Source organism: Vipera berus (assembly GCF_964194415.1).
Source record: "Vipera berus genome assembly, chromosome: 6".
Lineage (NCBI taxonomy): Eukaryota > Metazoa > Chordata > Lepidosauria > Squamata > Viperidae > Vipera > Vipera berus.
In genome coordinates this window covers 14,665,781-14,684,624 of record NC_138208.1, presented here as the reverse complement: position 1 = coordinate 14,684,624, position 18,844 = coordinate 14,665,781, and the positions used below count along the sequence as shown (strand labels likewise).

Genomic DNA, 18,844 nt, shown 5'->3' with positions numbered 1-18,844 from the left:
CAATGAAAGAGCTTGCCTCCTGGAGTTGTGGAGGTTTTCAATAACAGAATGGACAACCGGCATAGCCATTCTCCTGCCTTCCTGCTCACTAGAAGACCTCCAAGGTCCCTTCCAGCTCTATGATTCTATGTACTATTGGCAGCTATTTCAAACAACAAATCAACTGCCAGGATCACAAACTGCGGTGAGCAACATATCCTGGAGGGAGTCCTACTTGGAGTTTTGCCTGGACTTGGTAACAACCAGATAAGGACCACAACTCATTACAACTAGTGCAAGAACATTTGGAAAAAAGGAAAAGATTGTATGCTACTTAACAGATTTTGAGTCTTTTGTTTAAACTGAATGTTAGAGACTGAATATAAAGGATTCAAGACATTTCACATGGCGGCAACAACAACTTGCAAAAGCTAGAAGGGTAGAGTTAACCGAAAGCAATATCCTGTTATTGGGGAAGTTGTAATAAAGCATTTGTGTACACATTTGCTATGCTGGTCCTTGCCAGTTCTTGGAAAGCAAAAAATTCTCACACCAGTACATATTATTTTTATATGACAGTACTCAACTGCTATATATAACATTACCTCTCTCCATTCTTTATTTCCCATCCCTTGGGTGTACAAAACACAAACTGTAGAAAAGAAGAAAAACCAATCAATATGCAAATTAACATTCCATTATAGACTAATATTTAAGATATAATATTAGGCAGGTTAAAATTACATAGCAGAAGTTATATTTAAGAGTTAATGAACTGAAATTCATACCTGGGACTTGAATATTTGTATATGGTTTTGTTTGTTTATTTTATATATATATGTGTGTGTGTGTGTGTGTGTGTGTGTGTGTGTGTGTATTGCTCAAAAAAATAAAGGGAACAGAAAATAAGACATCCTACTATTAAATACAATACATTGTGTTGTTTAAGTGTTCCCTTTATTATATATATATATATATATATATATATATATATATATATATATATATATATATATATATGTGTGTGTGTGTGTGTGTGTGTGTGTGTGTGTGTGTACACACACACAGATAATTGTGTTTTTTAAAAGTAGGCATCTGAGTCAGAGCATAATGTATACTAAAAACACTCAAATTTACCAGAAATATCCATACCTGTTAACTTACACTTGAGTATACAATTCACAGGCTGTATTCCTCCCCCAAGGAAGAGCCCATAGAGAGAACAAAGACCCCTCCCCATATTTCACGGAAGATAGATTTATTTTAGAAATTTTAAAGTTCAACACTTGTCCATTGCACTGGGGCATAAAGGGGGGGGGAGGATAATCTTGGCTTAGTCTAGTTTTTTTTAATTTTATCCCTTCCACACTAAATATGGCCTACTACAGTCAGCCATAAAAACTATTGCCAACCCCTTACATCACTTTTTTGAAGTGTCATTTTAACTATAAAAATGTAATGTTACATTGTATAGATATAATAAATGTATGTAATATATTCTATTGTACAACAGTAAAGGAAAGAGACTTAAATAGAAAACAGTGGCTATATTAATTTTAAGGCTGAATGTAACAGAATTCATGCTTCTACTGAGATTTGTCTCTTGACAAGCTTCTCTATTTTTTAACATCTTGATTATTATATATTAAAAATAAAAAAATGTTTCTCGGTGCTCTCTGAGCTTGCTTGCTTTCTTGCAGATGTTTCATTACCCAAACAAGGTGACATCATCAGTGCTACTGATGATGCTACCTAGTTTGGGTAATGAAACATCTGCAAGAAAGCAAGAAAGCAAGAAAGCTCAGAGAGCACCAAGGACCCCTCATGCCAACCCTGAGCTACAAATATTCTTCTTTATTAAAAATGCTTCATAGCCTGTTTTATCAATTTTGGTAAACAAAAGACAAAATAGGCCTTGTAAAACAGACACAAAATATCTACAATTTCTTTTTTCAAGCTTTCATATCTCTAAGCACAGTCTACCGCAAAACTGCATTCAAATAGGTCCTGGTGTTCAATCAGCCAATCAACATCTGGTTTTTAAATTCCTACAGTAAAATCTCAATTCAACAGTTACATTTGAGGGAAGGGCTATCTGAAATTACACTATTGTAATAAGCATTATTTATGCAAATAATGTACACTGTGTATGCATTATCTCTTCATTGCCTTATTCCAAAAGGGGAATGCCAAAATAATACTTACTTGGATCAGATTTTGAAAATGTATCTCTATCCAAAAGGTTCCTATTAATAAAAGCAAAATAAAATGATATTTTTGTTAAAACATTTTACTCAGTCAGCATAAGGCTTTTAAGAAGACACTGGATAACCATTTATCAGAAATAGTATAATCTCCTGAGAGAACAAGGGGTTGCACTAGATCAGCGGTCCTCAACCTTTCTAGTTTGGTGGACTGGTAGGGGGGGGAGACGGGACGGTTCCATGTGAGCGGCAGGTGTGTGTGCGTCACTTGCACAAGTGGAGCTGCACACGCCTGCCACTTGCACAGACCATGGCCCAGGGATTGGACACCCCTGGACTAGATGACCTCCAAGGTACCTTCCAACACTTTCACTGCTACAAAAAAAAAAGAGAGAGCGAGAGAGCTGTTTTACATCCATGCCCAGTGAAGCAGAATGGAAATATCATTTCTGTAAGGGTTAAAATAAAGACAAAACACACTTAAGTGGCAGCTACCATATGGCCCAGCAGTTGGATATTAAGGAGAACTTATTAAGGAGAACTTATAGGCTTGAAACATATAGCAATGGTAGAAAAGTGGGTACTCTTCTATTGTTGCTCCTATGAATTGGGTAATGTACAAAGGAATCATGGAAACTGACGCATTGTAGGAATTGAAATACTTGAAAAGTAGTGAGATTACCCAGCGCATGTATAAATACTAAGCGCCAATAACTTAGAAGAGACGCCAAATAAGTAGTTGGAGGTGGAAGAACAAAACAACAGATGCCATACACTTATTTTAAACAACTCGGAAAAGACACACAGTTAGGCACTAAAGTGGCAAATGTATCTGTAATGAGGGAAGAGGTGTCCTTGGGATCGAACCAGCCCCTCCAATGAGGTCCTTCTGCTCTGTGGTAACTTGCATCTGTGGGTGAACAGCGACTGGCAAGTTAAGTCTCCGTGCTGACACTCCCCTTCTCTTTTGCTATTAAATCTTTTTTTCTTTCCACCCCAGCCATCTGGGGAAACAGGAGAGGGCTGAAGAGGAAAACCTCGCCCAATGTGGGTCTGGCTGAATCCAAAAAATAAACTGAAACAAAAACTTTGGGAGTCTGTAGTTCAGGCAAGCTGAAACAGGTGATAGAAAGCAACAGATCAATCCCAGACACACACACCACCACCAACAACAACACACACACACACACACTATACACACACACACATTGTAAATCCATAGGCAGGAGCTATTTCTTTTAAATTTTATTTTATTCATTTACATTTATTGGCTGCCTAGCTCCAGTGGATTCTGGGTAGCCCAAAAACAGCAAGAAACATTAAATCAACAGATTGTTGGTCATATGCCTCACCAGGTTTTTCTGTCAGACCAGTGGCAGAATGCTCTTGAATTGGGGGAAGATATTGGTTTCTCCTGTCATGGTCAGACCATTCCTTGTGAGCCTCCAATTGTCTGGCATACCCCCCTGCAACGAGGCTACACCTGTTAGATGGGTGCACCCCAGGTGACTAATGGGCCCAGCTTGGGGTTGTTCTGGGAAACCTGATACATGCTGTCATCAAAGCCTTGGTGTTGCATGAAATGGGAGAGGGTGGTCAGGGCAGCAAAACATGTTTCATTCATATGCATTAATAAATCCACAGAGATTCCTCCATAAGCCCTGAAGAAGCACCAATCAGCTGGAAAGCAGCACTGATACCAGGGCTTTTGCTGAGCCCAGAGGAAGCGCCAATCAGCTGGAATGTTGCAGCATCTCCAGGGTCTTGTGATTTACATTCAGATGCTTGGCAACTGATTCATATTTATGACAGTCACAGTGTCCCAGGGTCATGTGAAATGACCAAAACATGCTGCAACCACCCAGCAGATGGGGGGGATAAAAACCAAACACCCCCACCCCTGCTGCCAATCCTCAACAGAAATGCTCACAACAATGAAAACCTCAGACAGGAAGAAGAGTGCTGCCGGGTGGGCAGGCAGGTGTCTTGCTCAGCTGTGGCTTGGGGGGCATTTTTTTCAGTGCCATTGTCACTTCGAACAGTCACCCAGCGAACTGTTGTAAGTCGAGGACTACCTGTACTTTATCACTTTTTTCCTTTTTTTGGTCATCAAGTTTTTGACACCTTGCTAGGCAACTGGTGGTACTCGGATGTTGCCATATCCTAAAAGTGGTACAATGGGTGAAAAGGTTGAAAAGCCCTGTCCTATACTGTTACCTCTGACCCATGGATTATCCTTCCCGCCAGATATCAGGATGACCCGATCTTGTTGACCTTTTGCAAGGCTGTGAAGACTTATGTCCCCAGGCCTGGGGCCCCAAGTATGTTAAGGGTCCTTTTCCTGGTTGTATTAACATCTATAGTAGCAGTTTTACTTGGGGCCATATATATTTTGCATATTATTTTTTTTATGTTTTATGATGCACACTGTCTAAAATCAATTCAAATAAAATCAATCAATAAAATGGTCTGGTAACAAAACCTATAAAACAAAACAGGTTTGAGACGAAAGCCAGGTTTTCAAGGTTTTCTGGAACCCAACAAGAGAGGATGTCATCCTTACTCGGGGGGGGGGGGGCTGCTGTCCCAGAGGATAGAAGCTGTAATAGAAAAGCACACTTCCTAAGTCCCACAAGGTGGCAATATATAATGGAGGAGACCCAGACTACTCCATCTCTGCTGGAACACACTAGGCTGGCAGAAACAATTGGAAATAAGTGGTACCTTGGATATCCTTGCCCTATGTCATACAATCCACTTTAAAAGATGGAAGTAGAGAAGCAAGCAGCATATTCCAGAAACAAGGACACCTAAAAAAAATAGCTGCAGAGATCTAATAAAGCCCTAAGGTGGCTACTGTTCTTGAAAGGTAAAGTGCCTAGAAAAGAAGGCAAGAACACAATCTTAAAAGAGCCTTGGTGGAGCAGTGGGCTAATGCCTCCTTAAGTAACACCAGCTGCCTGCAATTAGTGCAGGTTCGCATCCCACCAGGCTCAAGGTTGACTCAGCCTTCCATCCTTCCGAGGTAGGTAAAATGAGGACCCAGATTGTTGGGGGCAATAAGCTGACTTTGTAATAATACCGCTTGGGGCCCCCCGAAAGCCCTAATAAGCAGGCATATACATAGAATGAAGGCTATTGCTAAGCACATTGGTTTGTGCTTAAATTGTAAGCTGCCCTGAGTCTTCGGAGAAGGGCGGGATATAAATGGCATTAAATAAATAAAATAAATAAATAAATCTTCCAGAATGATGCTCTCAATAATTCCTTTTACAGAAAGTGAGAGGTTTTCTGACATAACTCTGGAGATTTATTAGAAATAGCAGAAAGATTTGGTGTAACTCCAGAACTCAGTAGGTTTTCCTGCAGAAGAATCAGCAGACTGCACTATCATTGTGTCATTGGAATCAATGTCCTTGAAAATAGGCAAGTAGACAACATGGGGGAAACATTAAAGTCAACTAGTCTTGCAGCTACGGTCTGTAACTTTATTAGGCTAGTCATGTAGATGGACTAGATGTCTGGCAACTCCCACAGCTAAAGAACAGTATAGTCAAGATTAGTTGGATTATAGATTGCAGTTAAAGGAAATGAAATAGCTATTGCCCTTCAGAACCCCATACTAGGTGTTACCAATCTTATTAATCTTTCCTTTCTGAAGAAAAGGTCTTCAGTTCTGGCCATAGCCTTCAGCATTAATTCAGTGTAGTGAAGCAAGACATAATGGCTCAGGGCAAGGGAAGAAAACATAACCTTAACTGTCTAGTCAGCAATGCAGTAAGACTTAAAACTGTTAAAACATATGACGGCAAGTAAATACCACAAATTAGTACTGTTGTGTTAAAATTTAAAGGGCTGGGCTCAGCGTACATTTATATATTGTACATATGAGCACTTGTACCATACTTTTCATGATTCTATAAAATCATTTTTAATCTCCCATCTTTTCAAATTTTCAGAGTATCTTTTCAGGCTTGAAGAATGTAAATTTTTCAATTTTTATACCATATTTTTTCTAATAAATTTATGGTCAGTTTTGTGGATATTACCATTCTATTTTATTTTTTTTACAGCAACCTCAAACCTACACTAGTGGCCAAAATTGTGGAAACCTTTTGGGAAAAGTGTACAGTAGAAATGCCACCTTTGGTTAAGTTTCCACCAATTTTCCTTCTAATTTCTTTATAACTGTAGCCTTGTTCACTTAATAATACTATTTTATATCACTTTCTGGGCAACCAGTCAACTCTTTGCACCATTACTTTAATTTTATTATGTTTTACAAGCTCACTAAATGAAAGAACATTAAAAAAACAGCCAACTTGATAGCGATCACATAACACACTGACAAACGTCCTCCTCTCAGCTTCAATACATGACATCAATAACTGAATCTTGCTGTGAATCTGATTGGCTCATTGCCAAAACAAGATGACACCTGATTGGCTCTCTAAACACTCATGCTCATTGGCTGCAATCAGATGAAGGAAAGCTACCTGATATCAACCTAAGCAAGTTGTGATTCCTTTTTCCGGTTATTTGGCTATAACCTTTCATAGAATACAGTACGGATAATTGAACAAACTTTGTTGCATTACATTCTTGATTAAATTATCTCTCCATTGATATATAATTTTATGGTACTGCTCCCCCCAAAAAGTGGTGTTATTAGCCATCAAACCTCAAAAATACGCATTTCCCAAAGGTCTCCACAATTTTAGCCACTACTGTAAACTTTAGGTAGTTTATGACCTGGAAGAATGAATGAACTTGCCACCTGGAGTGAGCAGGCATCTGCCTGGAAACAGGAGGGTTAAAACAGCCCCAACCTCTCCTTAACAGGTGAGTTTATTTTACAAAAAGGTAACTGAAAGAAAGCAGGTGGGTGGATATGTCAAGAAAGGAGTCAATCCATGAAGACAGCAGAGACTTGAGAATGAGAAACCTCCAACTCAAAGATAAGCAACTCAGAGTAGTTTTCAAATAGGAAGAGAGTTGGAGTTGCAGGACTGTTGAGAGGCAGAGCTGAGACACAAAGGGAGCAAAAGAGCCCAATTGGAGTGTATAGCTAAGTCCACCATGTGCAGCAGCTCTAAAGCTCCAGAAACAGAAAGCTGTAATTTCTTCCGACTTGGGAAGGGAGAGAAACCCCCATCCACAAGTCTGTAGTGAAAAGGATTTTCGCATGCAAATGCATTGAGACTGGCTATTGGAAAAGAACGTCTGGAGGAAAAGGAAAGATTGAAAAAGCTAAGAAATGTTTAATATAAGAAAACATAGTGCTACAAACATCAGAAATAGGAATAGAGAAATAGAACATAGAGATAGAAATGTATAGACTGAATAACAATAGAAATAGTTGTAAATTCATAGTAACAGGAAGAGAAGTAAAATCAGGGCCTTTTTTGTCGTAGAACGCTCAGAACGGAGTGCCGGCACCTTTTCTGGATGGAACCTTGTAGGGTGGGCAAGGAGGGTTGTATGACATGTGTGAGTTCCGGCACCTTTTTGTTTTACAAAAAAAGCACTGAGTAAAATAAAATACGAATTTAATTTTGTACAATAAAACATTTTTGGGTGGGGGAAAGAAACAGCCTGTGTGTCACTGTTCTGCATTATTTCAAAACCCTAACAGTGATATAATAAAATGTACAGGTAGTCCTCAACTTACAACAGTTCGTTTAATGACTGTTTGACGTTACAAAGACACTGGAAAAAAGTGCAGCATCCTCACAGTCACATAGTCAAAATTCAGATGCTTGGCAACTGACTGATATTTATCACGGTTCCCCCATTCACCAGGAGTGCTCCAAAGGTTTAGTTCAGTGGTTCCGAGATCACATCTGCCAGCTCCTTCAGAACCCTGAGATGTTAACCATCTGGTCCTGGAGGTTTAAATTTGTCTAGAGTGGATAGGTGCTCTCTTACTATTATTATTTTTTTTTGCCTCTTTTATTTATTTATTTATTTATTTTAATCCCATTTATATCCTGCCCTTCTCCGAAGACTCAGGGTGGCTTACAATCTAAGCACAAACCAATGTGCTTAGCAATAGCCTTCATTCTATGTATATGCCTGCTTATTAGGGCTTTCACACACACCCCAAGCGGCATTATTACAAAGTCAGCTTAATTGCCCCCAACAATCTGGGTCCTCATTTTACCTACCTCGGAAGGATGGAAGGCTGAGTCAACCTTGAGCCTGGTGGGATGCGAACCTGCACTAATTGCAGGCAGCTGGTGTTACTTAAGGAGGCATTAGCCCACTGCTCCACCAAGGCTCTTTTGACCTGCAATTCCTCTTCTATCTCACACGGTGCTGCTTCTGATAGGTTGGACTATTTATTTTTTTCATTTTGTAAATTGTGACAGATGCAAAGAAGGAATTAAGCAGTTCCGCTTTTTCCCTGCTGCCTGCCACCATCTTATCATCTTCTCACATTAGTGAACCAATCTTTTCCTTGACTTTCTTCTTATTCTTTCCATACTAAAAGAATTTTTGTTGTTGTTATTTTTGGCATTTGTTGCAATTCTGAGCTTTAGCTTTCCTGACATCATCCTTTTAGATTTGAGCTTCCATTTTTTTATACTTGTTCTTTTTTGTCCCTCAGTTTCTCAGGCAATTCTTTGTGCTGCCATGGTGGTTTCATCGTGTGTCTTTTTCCCCCCTTTGTAGTATTGTGTTTGATTGGTCTTTTGTAATTTCATGTTTCAGTGTCTCCCAAACATCCTGAATTGTTTTTCCCTTTAGGATCTCCATTCAAGGAATCCTTCCTAATCTCTTAAGTTTGTTCAGGTCACTTTTCTTGAAATCTAAAACAATAGTTTGACTTTGTTCAATTAACTGTGCCTACATTATGTTGAATGCTAATATGACACAGTCACTCTTTCCCCAAAGTTCCTACAACTTCTACCCCTTCAATCATTATATGCCTATTAGTAAGAATGAAGTCCAGCATAGCTGTCCTTCTATTTCTTTACCTTTTAGCTGACAAAATTATCAACTAGACATGTCAGGATCCTGTTTTATCTCCCAGTTGGTACAGAGTTTATCTCCCAGTTGATGTTGCTACTACCCTTTACCTTCTCAAGAACCTTCCCCCCAAAAGTATGAAGATGGGGCAATGAAGATGGCCACTTCAAGAGTCAAACCTCCCTCTTGTGGACAGGGCATACTGCCATTTCATTCAAGGATGATGATTCCCTTTTCTCAAAGAATTCACTACTTCCCCAATCAAATCTATATCCCCTTCTTGGCAACTTGATTAGGCTAAAAGAGACAAAAATCCAGCTCACATAAAATATTGCCCACTTCATCAGAATCCACAAACTCAAATAAATCTCTCATTGGAAGATATCTCCCTTAATTGGATTTTGACTAACCACCATCTAACACTGATAATGATTTTTCTCTACAAAATATCTAGCAAAAAGGTCACAGAAGCTGGCCAATGATTCATTTTGTCACCATTCATCAACAGAGTTATTTCTCTTTAAACAGTATTACTGGATGGCATTTTGCAGACATGAAAAGAACATAAAATATATGGATGCTTGTCACGCTTACTGCCACAGTATGTAGTCAAGTCTGAGTTTCTGCAGGCCCTTAACTTTTCTAGCTTTCCAGAAAGCCTTAAAAATCTGGTTCTTCCTTTCAGCATTGGATGGGGTGAGACTGGAGTTCATGGCTGTAAATGTTGTTTAAGAAGCTGGGATTTTATTTATTTTATCTGGGACATTGATTTTATTATTTTTTGTTTTTTACTGCTGCTTTTGTGAGTTGCCTAGGGCCATGGCCCTTAAGATGGGCAGCCAATTAAACCTTTAAAAAATAAAAGTAAATAATGATTTATATCCATGCTTATTATATTCATGTCTTCTTCTAGTATTGCTTTAGGTGTTTTTGTGTCATTTATCTCCTAGAGCAAGTAAATAAATTAAGTATAGTATTTGTATTAATGAAAAGGAGAGACTGCTGGGAGTAAACCTGTCTAGCACTTTTTCCAACTTAGTTTTCCATGTGTCAAGAAGGTAATCTCCTGTCAAATAGTTGGAAAATACTCCGAAAACTTACTGAAAACCAAAAGTTTTCGTAAATTGACTTCAACAGGCCATTACAATAGATCTCTCCAATAGATTGGTGGTACTGAAAACCCTCATGGTCACAAGAAAGTGATCCCTTGGGGATTCCACTCGAAGCTGCTCCAATTGAATAAGCAATGAATGCCTGATCCAGGTAAGTCACAGCTAACTGAACTATTCACAATATTAGAAAAAATTTATCAACATAAGAGCTACACCCCACAATTTATCTGATAAGTCAGTGCGCAACCTCTGAAATTCCACACATACCCCTCTTCCTTCCTTTCACTAATCTGACTCACTAACTGGTGATCCTCCTAACCACTGTATTTAACTAACCATTCCAACGGTAGTATAACAAATGGCCGCTACTTCCTTTTGTTTCTAACAGAACTGTGTAAGGCATTTCAACCATTCCTTTCTCTGGCTTTTTCTTTGCAATGTAATGGGCGAAAGGTATATAAGCTACTTTTGCGTGACTGTTCAGCAAAGTGCAAAACTTTGCTGAGAGCCCAGTATGCTGTATTATCGATTGCATGAAAATAAATGTACGGTATGTTCCATCTTCAATGTGATTTGGTTGCTTTGGGCGAATCAGGTTTTGGTCAGAACACCTGGGCAAAGAGCTACATCTTCTGAGCTGTTTGAAATACAAACAGGGCGGAGGCCATTTGAATCTGGGCAGGAACCTCACCCCATTCTTCTATAGCGGGGGCCTCCAAACTTTTCAGTCTGAAGGCCCCATTGGACATTTTGCAAAAATTCAAGGGCCAGAGGGGGGGAAAAATCAATTTTATAAATGTGCCCAACTAGGCTAGATCATTCCCCCCACACACACACACAAGGCAAACAAAGGGACCCTCCAGATGACCCTTCCTCATCCACCTGGCCTGAGCCAGTTCAAATGGGGCTTTCTTTGTGTGGGGGGAGAAACAATAAAAGGGACTCCCTTAGATCAGGGCTTTTCAACCAGTAGTACAGGTACCACCTGTGGTACAGTGGCACCTGGCAGGTGATACGCAACCATCCTAGAAAAGTGGTAGCGGGGGAGGGGAATGAGCTGAACCGGTGGCAGCACCGCACAAGCCTGAGCAAGAGACGGCTGGAGCTGCAGGGCTGTCAGGGCTCAGTGGAAGCACCAGGATCAGCGCCAGGCTCCAGCTGGAGCTTGGCACTGATCCTGGCGCTTCTGAGCCCAGAAGAAGCGCCGATAAGCTGGAATGTTGCAGCATCTCCAGGGTCTTGTCATTTACATTCAGATGCTTGGCAACTGATTCATATTTATGACGGTCACAGTGTCCCAGGGTCATGTGAAGTGACCAAAACCTGCTGCACCCACCCAGGAGATGGGGGGAATAAAAATGAAACACCCACCCCACCCCCGCTGACAATCCTCAAAAGAAATGCTCACAACAATGGAAACCTCGGACAGGAGGAAGAGCTCCGCCGGGCAGGCAGGCAGGTGTCTTGCTCGGCTGTGGCTTGGTGGGCACTTTTTTTAGTGCCATTGTAACTTCGAACAGTCACTAAGTGAACTGTTGTAATTTGAGGACTACCTGTACTTCATCACTTTTTTCCTTTTTTTTTGATCATCGTTTTTGACACCTTGCTAGGCAACTGGTGGTACTTGAATGTTGCCATATCCTAAAAGTGGTACAATGGGTGAAAAGGTTGAAAAGCCCTGCCTTAGATCAACCCCCCTCCCCACCAGCAAAGGAAGTGTCAGACCTGGCCCAGCTTGGTTATCTTAGGAAAGAAACACTCTTGACTCCATTCAGTAGTGAAAAGGTTACTTTTACTAAAGCCAAGCAGTTATAGTAGCAAAGGCAAATCTAAAAGGGCCTTGGTGGAGCAGTGGGCTAATGCACCAGCTGCCTGCAATTAGTGCAGGTTCGAGTCCCAACAGGCTCAAGGTTGACTCAGCCTTCCATCCTTCCGAGGTAGGTAAAATGAGGACCCAGATTGTTGGGGACAATAAGCTGACTTTGTAATAATGCTGCTTGGGGGGGGGGGGCGAAAGCCCTAATAAGCAGGCATATACATAGGATGAGGGCTATTGCTAAGCACATTGATTTGTGCCTTAGATTGTAAGCCGCCCTGAGTCTTCGGAGAAGGGCGGAATATAAATGGGATTAAAAAAAAAAGTCTGCGCATGAAGATTCCTTGGTTAAATTTCCCTTCTCCTTTCCACCCCGTTCTCTCTCCATTGTCCAGTCATATTCAAAGAAGATGTTTTGGTAACTGCCCCTGCAAACAGTTGGATAGATGGATAGGCGCTGCATTCCATTTCCAGATCCTCGGCCTTGGGACGGCTGGGAACAGCATGAAGATCACTTTCTGTTTCCCCTTGCCTTCCCGTGACTTCTTCCCCCCAGAGACTGGTATGTAGCGAAGCACAGGTGTGAGCAAAGGATGGCAGTTCTGACAGGAAGCAACCTTCCAGCTGGCTCAAAACCAGTGCCAATGTTAAAAAGGAATGTGTTTTCCCTTCCTCGTCCACCAACCCTCCAGCTGGCTAGCAACCCCCCCCACACACACACACTGGAGAAATTGAGGGAATCCTACCTTTCTTTCTTTCCAAACAGTGGTGAATACAACCTGCTTTCTCTCCCTGGGCTGTTTGGAAACACATGGGAGGAGCTGGAGAGCTGCAAGGAGCCTTCCGGAGGTCCGGATGTAGCTCGCAGGCCGTAGTTTGAAGACCCCTGTTCTATAGAGAAGGTGTGCTTCCAGAATTCTGACAGCTGGCATAATTAATGGAACCTGGAGTGTGCAGACACTACCAGATCAAATTAGCTGGGCAGATACTGTGGGAGATAGGAGGTCCCTCAAGTAACTAGGGTGTCAGGACCCACCCCAATCCACATCTTAGGAAAGAAGAACTCTTGGAGACAGGATTGTCCAAGAAGGAGCTTTTACTAAAACATGATTGTCAGTGGAAAAACTAGACAGGATCTGAAAACTGTGTTACAGATTGATACTTTTAAAGTGTCCCCGAGTGAAACCCCCTCCCCTCAGTCCACAGGTCTGCAACCCGTGGCTCCGGAGCTGCATGCGGCTCTTTCAGCCGTCCCCTGTGGCTCCCAGTCCTCTGCCATGTGCAGTCCAAAAAAAAAAGTGGGACTAAAAAAGTTCAACCAATCAATTCAAATATGCAGGGTAGGTGCATATCTCGCCTTGGCTCCACTCTTCAGTCAAACCCTGTTCTGCGCATGCACGCATGTACGCGCATGTGCATACATTTTTTGCGGCTCCCAGTTTTTCCTTTTGTGAGGGAACCGGTTCCGAGTGGCTCTTTTACTGTTTCAGGTTGCTGACCCCTGCCTCAGTCCATTTGGTCAGTCCCGGATCAATTAAGGTTCAGGTGTCAAAACCTTCCAAGGGAAAAGGGATCTTCCATGCCTTTAGGACATTTCCTTCCTCTCTTTCAGATTCTAATCGGAGATACAAACCAGATCTCTCCCCCCCCCCACCTTTCTTTGTTCTTCTCAGTTCAAAGGTTCTTTCCCTGGTCTTTGATGACGGCCCCCAGGCAGGCTGAATAAAAAACCTTGCATCTAATGGATAGGGATGGCCAATTAACATCTTCTCTTCTCCTCCTTGGGAATGGCAGAATCCAGGGAGGGGTGTAAGATTTTAGAACATACAGATAGGGATTTATGAATGGGATATAAATGGATTCTGACATAGGGTCTATGTATAATTATACAATTTATTATCGGAAGCTAAGATAAATGTTGCATGTATATTTTGAACCATAAGCCTTTGAACGCAGTACGATTTTCTTCTGAGTGATTGTATTCTAATTTTTTTTTTTTTTTGGTAGGATCCTCGAGACTATCTCACGGGTCAAACATTTTAAACAATAAAGACACTTGGATATTTACTCAACCTCTACGGATGTCCAACTTGCAAACCACCCTAGGGAGCTCACAAATTTAAAAATATGTAAATTTAAAAATTACAGATTTAAAATCAATCATAGAAACGTTCTCATCAAAAGCAAGTAACAGATTGGCAACTGAGGACGCCAGGCACATTACTGTATTCATCCACGGCTCATGGCAACACATAGGCCTTTAGTGTTTTACAAAAGCCAATAGGCCAGGCACCACAACAGAGAAGGCATACTTCCAGGGTTCACAACATTTCCTATGTGCTGCATATACTAATAGCAAATTAACATGCAGCTTCAGAAAAAAGTGCCAGGGATCTATTATGTAGGTTTTCATTTTTAACTACATTTACTATTTACTCAGGATATTCTACCAAGAACAGATAAATAACGTGCCCAGCAATTCTAGCAAGAATTAAGAACTATTTAAGGAATTAATTTTCTTACCTACCTAAGGAAACTGTGGAATAGACAGAACAGAAAAACCCACTTCCATTTAAATATGCAAGTTGCATTTAGAAATGTTGTATGGATGAGAATGACATTTGTAAGAAGCCTTCCTCTACTATCTGCATATTTCCAGATCAAGCTTTTGTTTTTTCCTCTCACTTCCCTGAGGCTGCTACAGCAGCTTAAGAAATAAAGAATACCACCAAGAAAAGGTTGCATGAGAATATTGTATGAATACATCCCATGAAACATTGGTTTCTATGTGTATGGAAATTCTTATTTTGTTATATAAAAGTAATAGTCTAAAATCATGCAAATGCTTTATAGTTACTTGGGAATGAAAATCAGTAAGGTAAAATTTATTCAAAGGTCTGAAAATTCACCCACTGAGCAGAAATGATGGTCATTAGGAAGGCTAAACAACTACAAGATTAGAACTTGCAAGAGATGGAAATGATTTAGATTAAAAGGCTAACAAAAACATTCTACAAATGGGGACCTGGCTTCACTAAAGCATACTTTTTCATAGATAACTTTAAAATTATTCTGACTATATATTCAACAGCTATTCCACTTCAGGAGAGAGCTGCCAAATTTATCCTGCAATTTCAGTGAAATAGGAAAACTGACAAATATGCAATCGATGTTCTGTCTAATGCATATAAACTGCAAGAAAGAAAAAATAAGACCAGTTTTGGTACAATAAAGACAAGATAAAACTTATGCCAGGGATTTCTCAGTGCTAGTTTGTGACTTCATGGCTTGTATGCCAATAAGTATGTTATTCATGAGTCATATTTATTCACATTTGACTTCACAATGAGAAGAGTGATAGTGAATACAATAAAAATGTAGGGGAGTTGGGATGGGAAAGATGCTATTATTAATCCATTGTCAGCCTAAACCACTTCAACCAGCAGCCAAGTTGTCCACCTGCCGGAGTAAAGGATTAATTAAAATAGTCTAAGTCAAGGAACATAGAATGCATAAGATTACTGAATGCGTTGGGGTAATTTTCAAGATGACAGGCTGAGCAACTATAGCGAGGCTGAGTTTTGTTATATATTAGAATGACAAGATAAAATGGATCCTTGATATTATCACTTCTGATTCTTTTCATTATGGCATTATTCTTAAAGTTCAGAGGATCCATGAAGAATAAGTCAGATCTGGAGATGATTCGAATCCACCTATGAAAATCTATGTGAGGATGACTGAAAATAGCTTGGCATATCTTGAGTCTTACTTTGCTGGTTAATACCGTACCCTTTAGTTGCTTCCCCAGAAGAATTATCCTATGTGGTTAGGAGACTATTGCTATAATATCATCCCCTATAAATTTTGGAACCCATATACAATTCCTGTGATAGGTTTAGAGGACATTTAGAGAAGACACTGTACTGATCTGGAGGCCTCCAATGATGTATTTTGAATAAGGTGTCTGTTTCCTACTTGCTCCACTTGGGCAAAATCAGTTTCAGCCAACTTTATTATTCCAGGCAATTGTTAAGAACCTTAAACTGGCTTGAATTCTTAGAACCAATTTAACAGTTACTAATATATCCCTATAGGGATGCAGTGGCTCAGTGGGTTAGGATGCTGAGCTTGTCGATCAGATGATCGGCAGTTCGGCGGGTCGAATCCCGAGTGCCGTGTAACAGAGTGAGCGCCTGTTACTCATCCCAGCTTCTGCCAACCTAGCAGTTCGAAAGCACGTAAAAATGCAAGTAGAAAAATAGGGACCACTACGGTGGGAAGGTAACAGCGTTCCGTGCGCCTTTGGCGTCTAGTCATGCCGGCCACATGACCACGGAGACGTCCTCGGACAAGTGCTGGCTCGATGAGCACCGCCCCCTAGAGTTGGAAACGACTAGCACGCATGTGCGGGGGAACCTTTACCTTTACTAATATATCCCTTTCTTGGGAACAGTTAGGGTCCCCAAGCAGGGAGGGTAGAGGACGCCATGAAAGAAGTACCTAGAATCTCTTATTAGAGCTTTGAATTGAAAGAGGGCGTTTGAAGTTAGCTTGTCATCCTAGAACTCTAGATTGCCCCATTCAGAAATTTATTATAACATGAAGAATAGTAAATTATTCTGTGTATTTGGACATTAAGGTTATTACTTCTAAGGTGAACAAAAACTTAAGTACAAATGATGTGTTCTTTTCTAGAGACAAGTGCTCCAAATATTTTAGATAGGGAGCACATTTGAAATTTTGAAAACTTATTTACTTTTAAGTAAAAAAAAAATGAAAGTAGGGAGAGAAGCGTATTGTTGCCCTTGAGTTACTACCTGGAAACCCAAGCCCTATACCATCTGCTAATATTCATTTTTCTACCAGAAATAATAGAAAGAAATGATATGGGGAAAAATAAGGTCACAATTATTATTACCAAATTGCACACATCTTAAGAACGTAAGACAAAAGCTGAGAAACAGTTTGCAGCAGGAATATACTGAGGGAAAGGTTTTAACCACAAATACAGACCAAAGCCACAGCATGAACCAAAGACATGAATTAATGGTTTCTTTTTACATGAGATAATCCCAATAAATTAATACTAGTAATTATTAATTAATAATAGTAATAGTAAATGGAAAGGCGATCAAACCGGTCAGTCCTAGAGGAGATCAACCCTGACTGCTCTTTAGAAGGCCAGATCCTGAAGCTAAAACTCAAATACTTTGGCCACCTAATGAGAAGGAAGGACTCACTGGAGAAGAGCCTAATGCTGGGAAAGATGGAGGGCAAGAGAAGAAAGGGACGACAGAGAATGAGGTGGTTGGATGGAGTCACTGAAGCAGTAGGCATGAGCTTAGATGGACTCCAGAAGATGGTAGAGGACAGGAAGGCCTGGAGGAACATTGCCCATAGGGTCGCGATGGGTCGGACACGACTTCGCAACTAACAACAACAACAACAAAATGGAAAGAGACACATATCTAGGACAGAACACCAACAAATAGCTCAAACCTGCAAAGATGAAGTTAGGAAAGCTAAGACCAATGGTGGGATTCAGCTGGTTCACACCACTTTGGCAGAACCAGTAGCTAATTTTTTGTTGCCCAGAACGGACTTCCGGAAGCGGCATTCCCCACAGAGAACCGGTTGTTCACATATTTGAATCCCACCACTGGCTAAGGCTCAGAATGAAGTAAGACTTTCAACAAATATCAAAAATAATAAAGGTTCTTTCCACACATAAAAAAACCAAGAAAAAACTCAAGGAAACAATTGGCCCATTGAGAGAAGATGGCAATGAAGAAACTGGGAGTAGAGAGAAAGAAGAGCTGCTTAATTCATTCTTTGCATCTCTCTTCACAGAAAAAAGAAAATACAACCCAACTTATCAAAAACTGTACCATATCTTTAAAAAATCCTGGAGCACCGGTGAGCTACCTAAGGATTGGAAAAGAGCTCATGTGATTCCCATCTTCAAAAAAAAAAGGGTGGGAAACAGACTCAAGAAACTGCAGACCAATCAGCCTAACATCAATACCAGGGAAAATATTGGAAAAGATCATCAAAAAAACATCTGCAAACATCTAGAAACAAACAAAATTATAACTAGAAGCCAGCATGGGTTTGTTAAAAACAGATCATGCCAAACAATCTTATTTCATTATTTGACAAAATGACTAAATTAGTAGATCAGAGATATGCCATGGATGTAGTATGCTTAGATTTCAGTAAGGTATTCGACAAAGTAGACCACAACCTACTTCTTGGTAATTTAGAAAAATGTAGAATAGACAGCACTACCACCAGATCCATTTGTAACTGGCTGACAAACCATATTCAATGAGTAGTTCTTAATGGTACTACATCTACATGGAGGGAAGTAAACAGTGGGATACCACAAGGTTCTGTCTTAGGCACAATACTCTTCAATATCTTCATAAATGACTTAGATGAGATTATAGAAGGAGAACTCATCAAATTTGCAGATGACACTAAGCTATCAGGAATAGCCAATACACCAGAAGATAAGCTCAAGATGCAGATGGATCTCAACAGACTTGAACACTGGGCCCTATCTAACAAAATGAAAGTCAATGTAGAGAAAAGTAAGATTAAATCTATTGTATGGGTACAGGTTAGGTGAAACCTGGCTCAACTGCAAAAACTGTGAGGGAACTTGGAGACCTAGTGGACAATCACTTAAATATGAGCCAGTAGTGTGAGTCAACAGCCAAAAAAGCCATTGACTGCATTAATAGAGGGATAGAATC

The 18,844-nt window shown here is 40.3% G+C and overlaps 1 protein-coding gene across 4 annotated transcripts in view; it reads right to left on the bottom strand.

Annotated features, from left to right (window-relative positions):
- LOC308669913 (copine-8) overlaps window positions 1-18,844 on the bottom strand; it is a 72,306-nt gene that overhangs the window by 41,982 nt on the left and 11,480 nt on the right. For all 4 annotated transcript variants that reach the window (XM_081330922.1, XM_081330923.1, XM_081330924.1 and 1 more), the window contains exons 2-3: window positions 2,185-2,225; window positions 585-631 (exon numbers count right to left, since the gene is read on the bottom strand). In XM_081330922.1, the coding sequence (XP_081187048.1) occupies window positions 585-631; window positions 2,185-2,225 (88 nt within the window). The remainder of the gene's footprint in view (window positions 1-584; window positions 632-2,184; window positions 2,226-18,844) is intronic.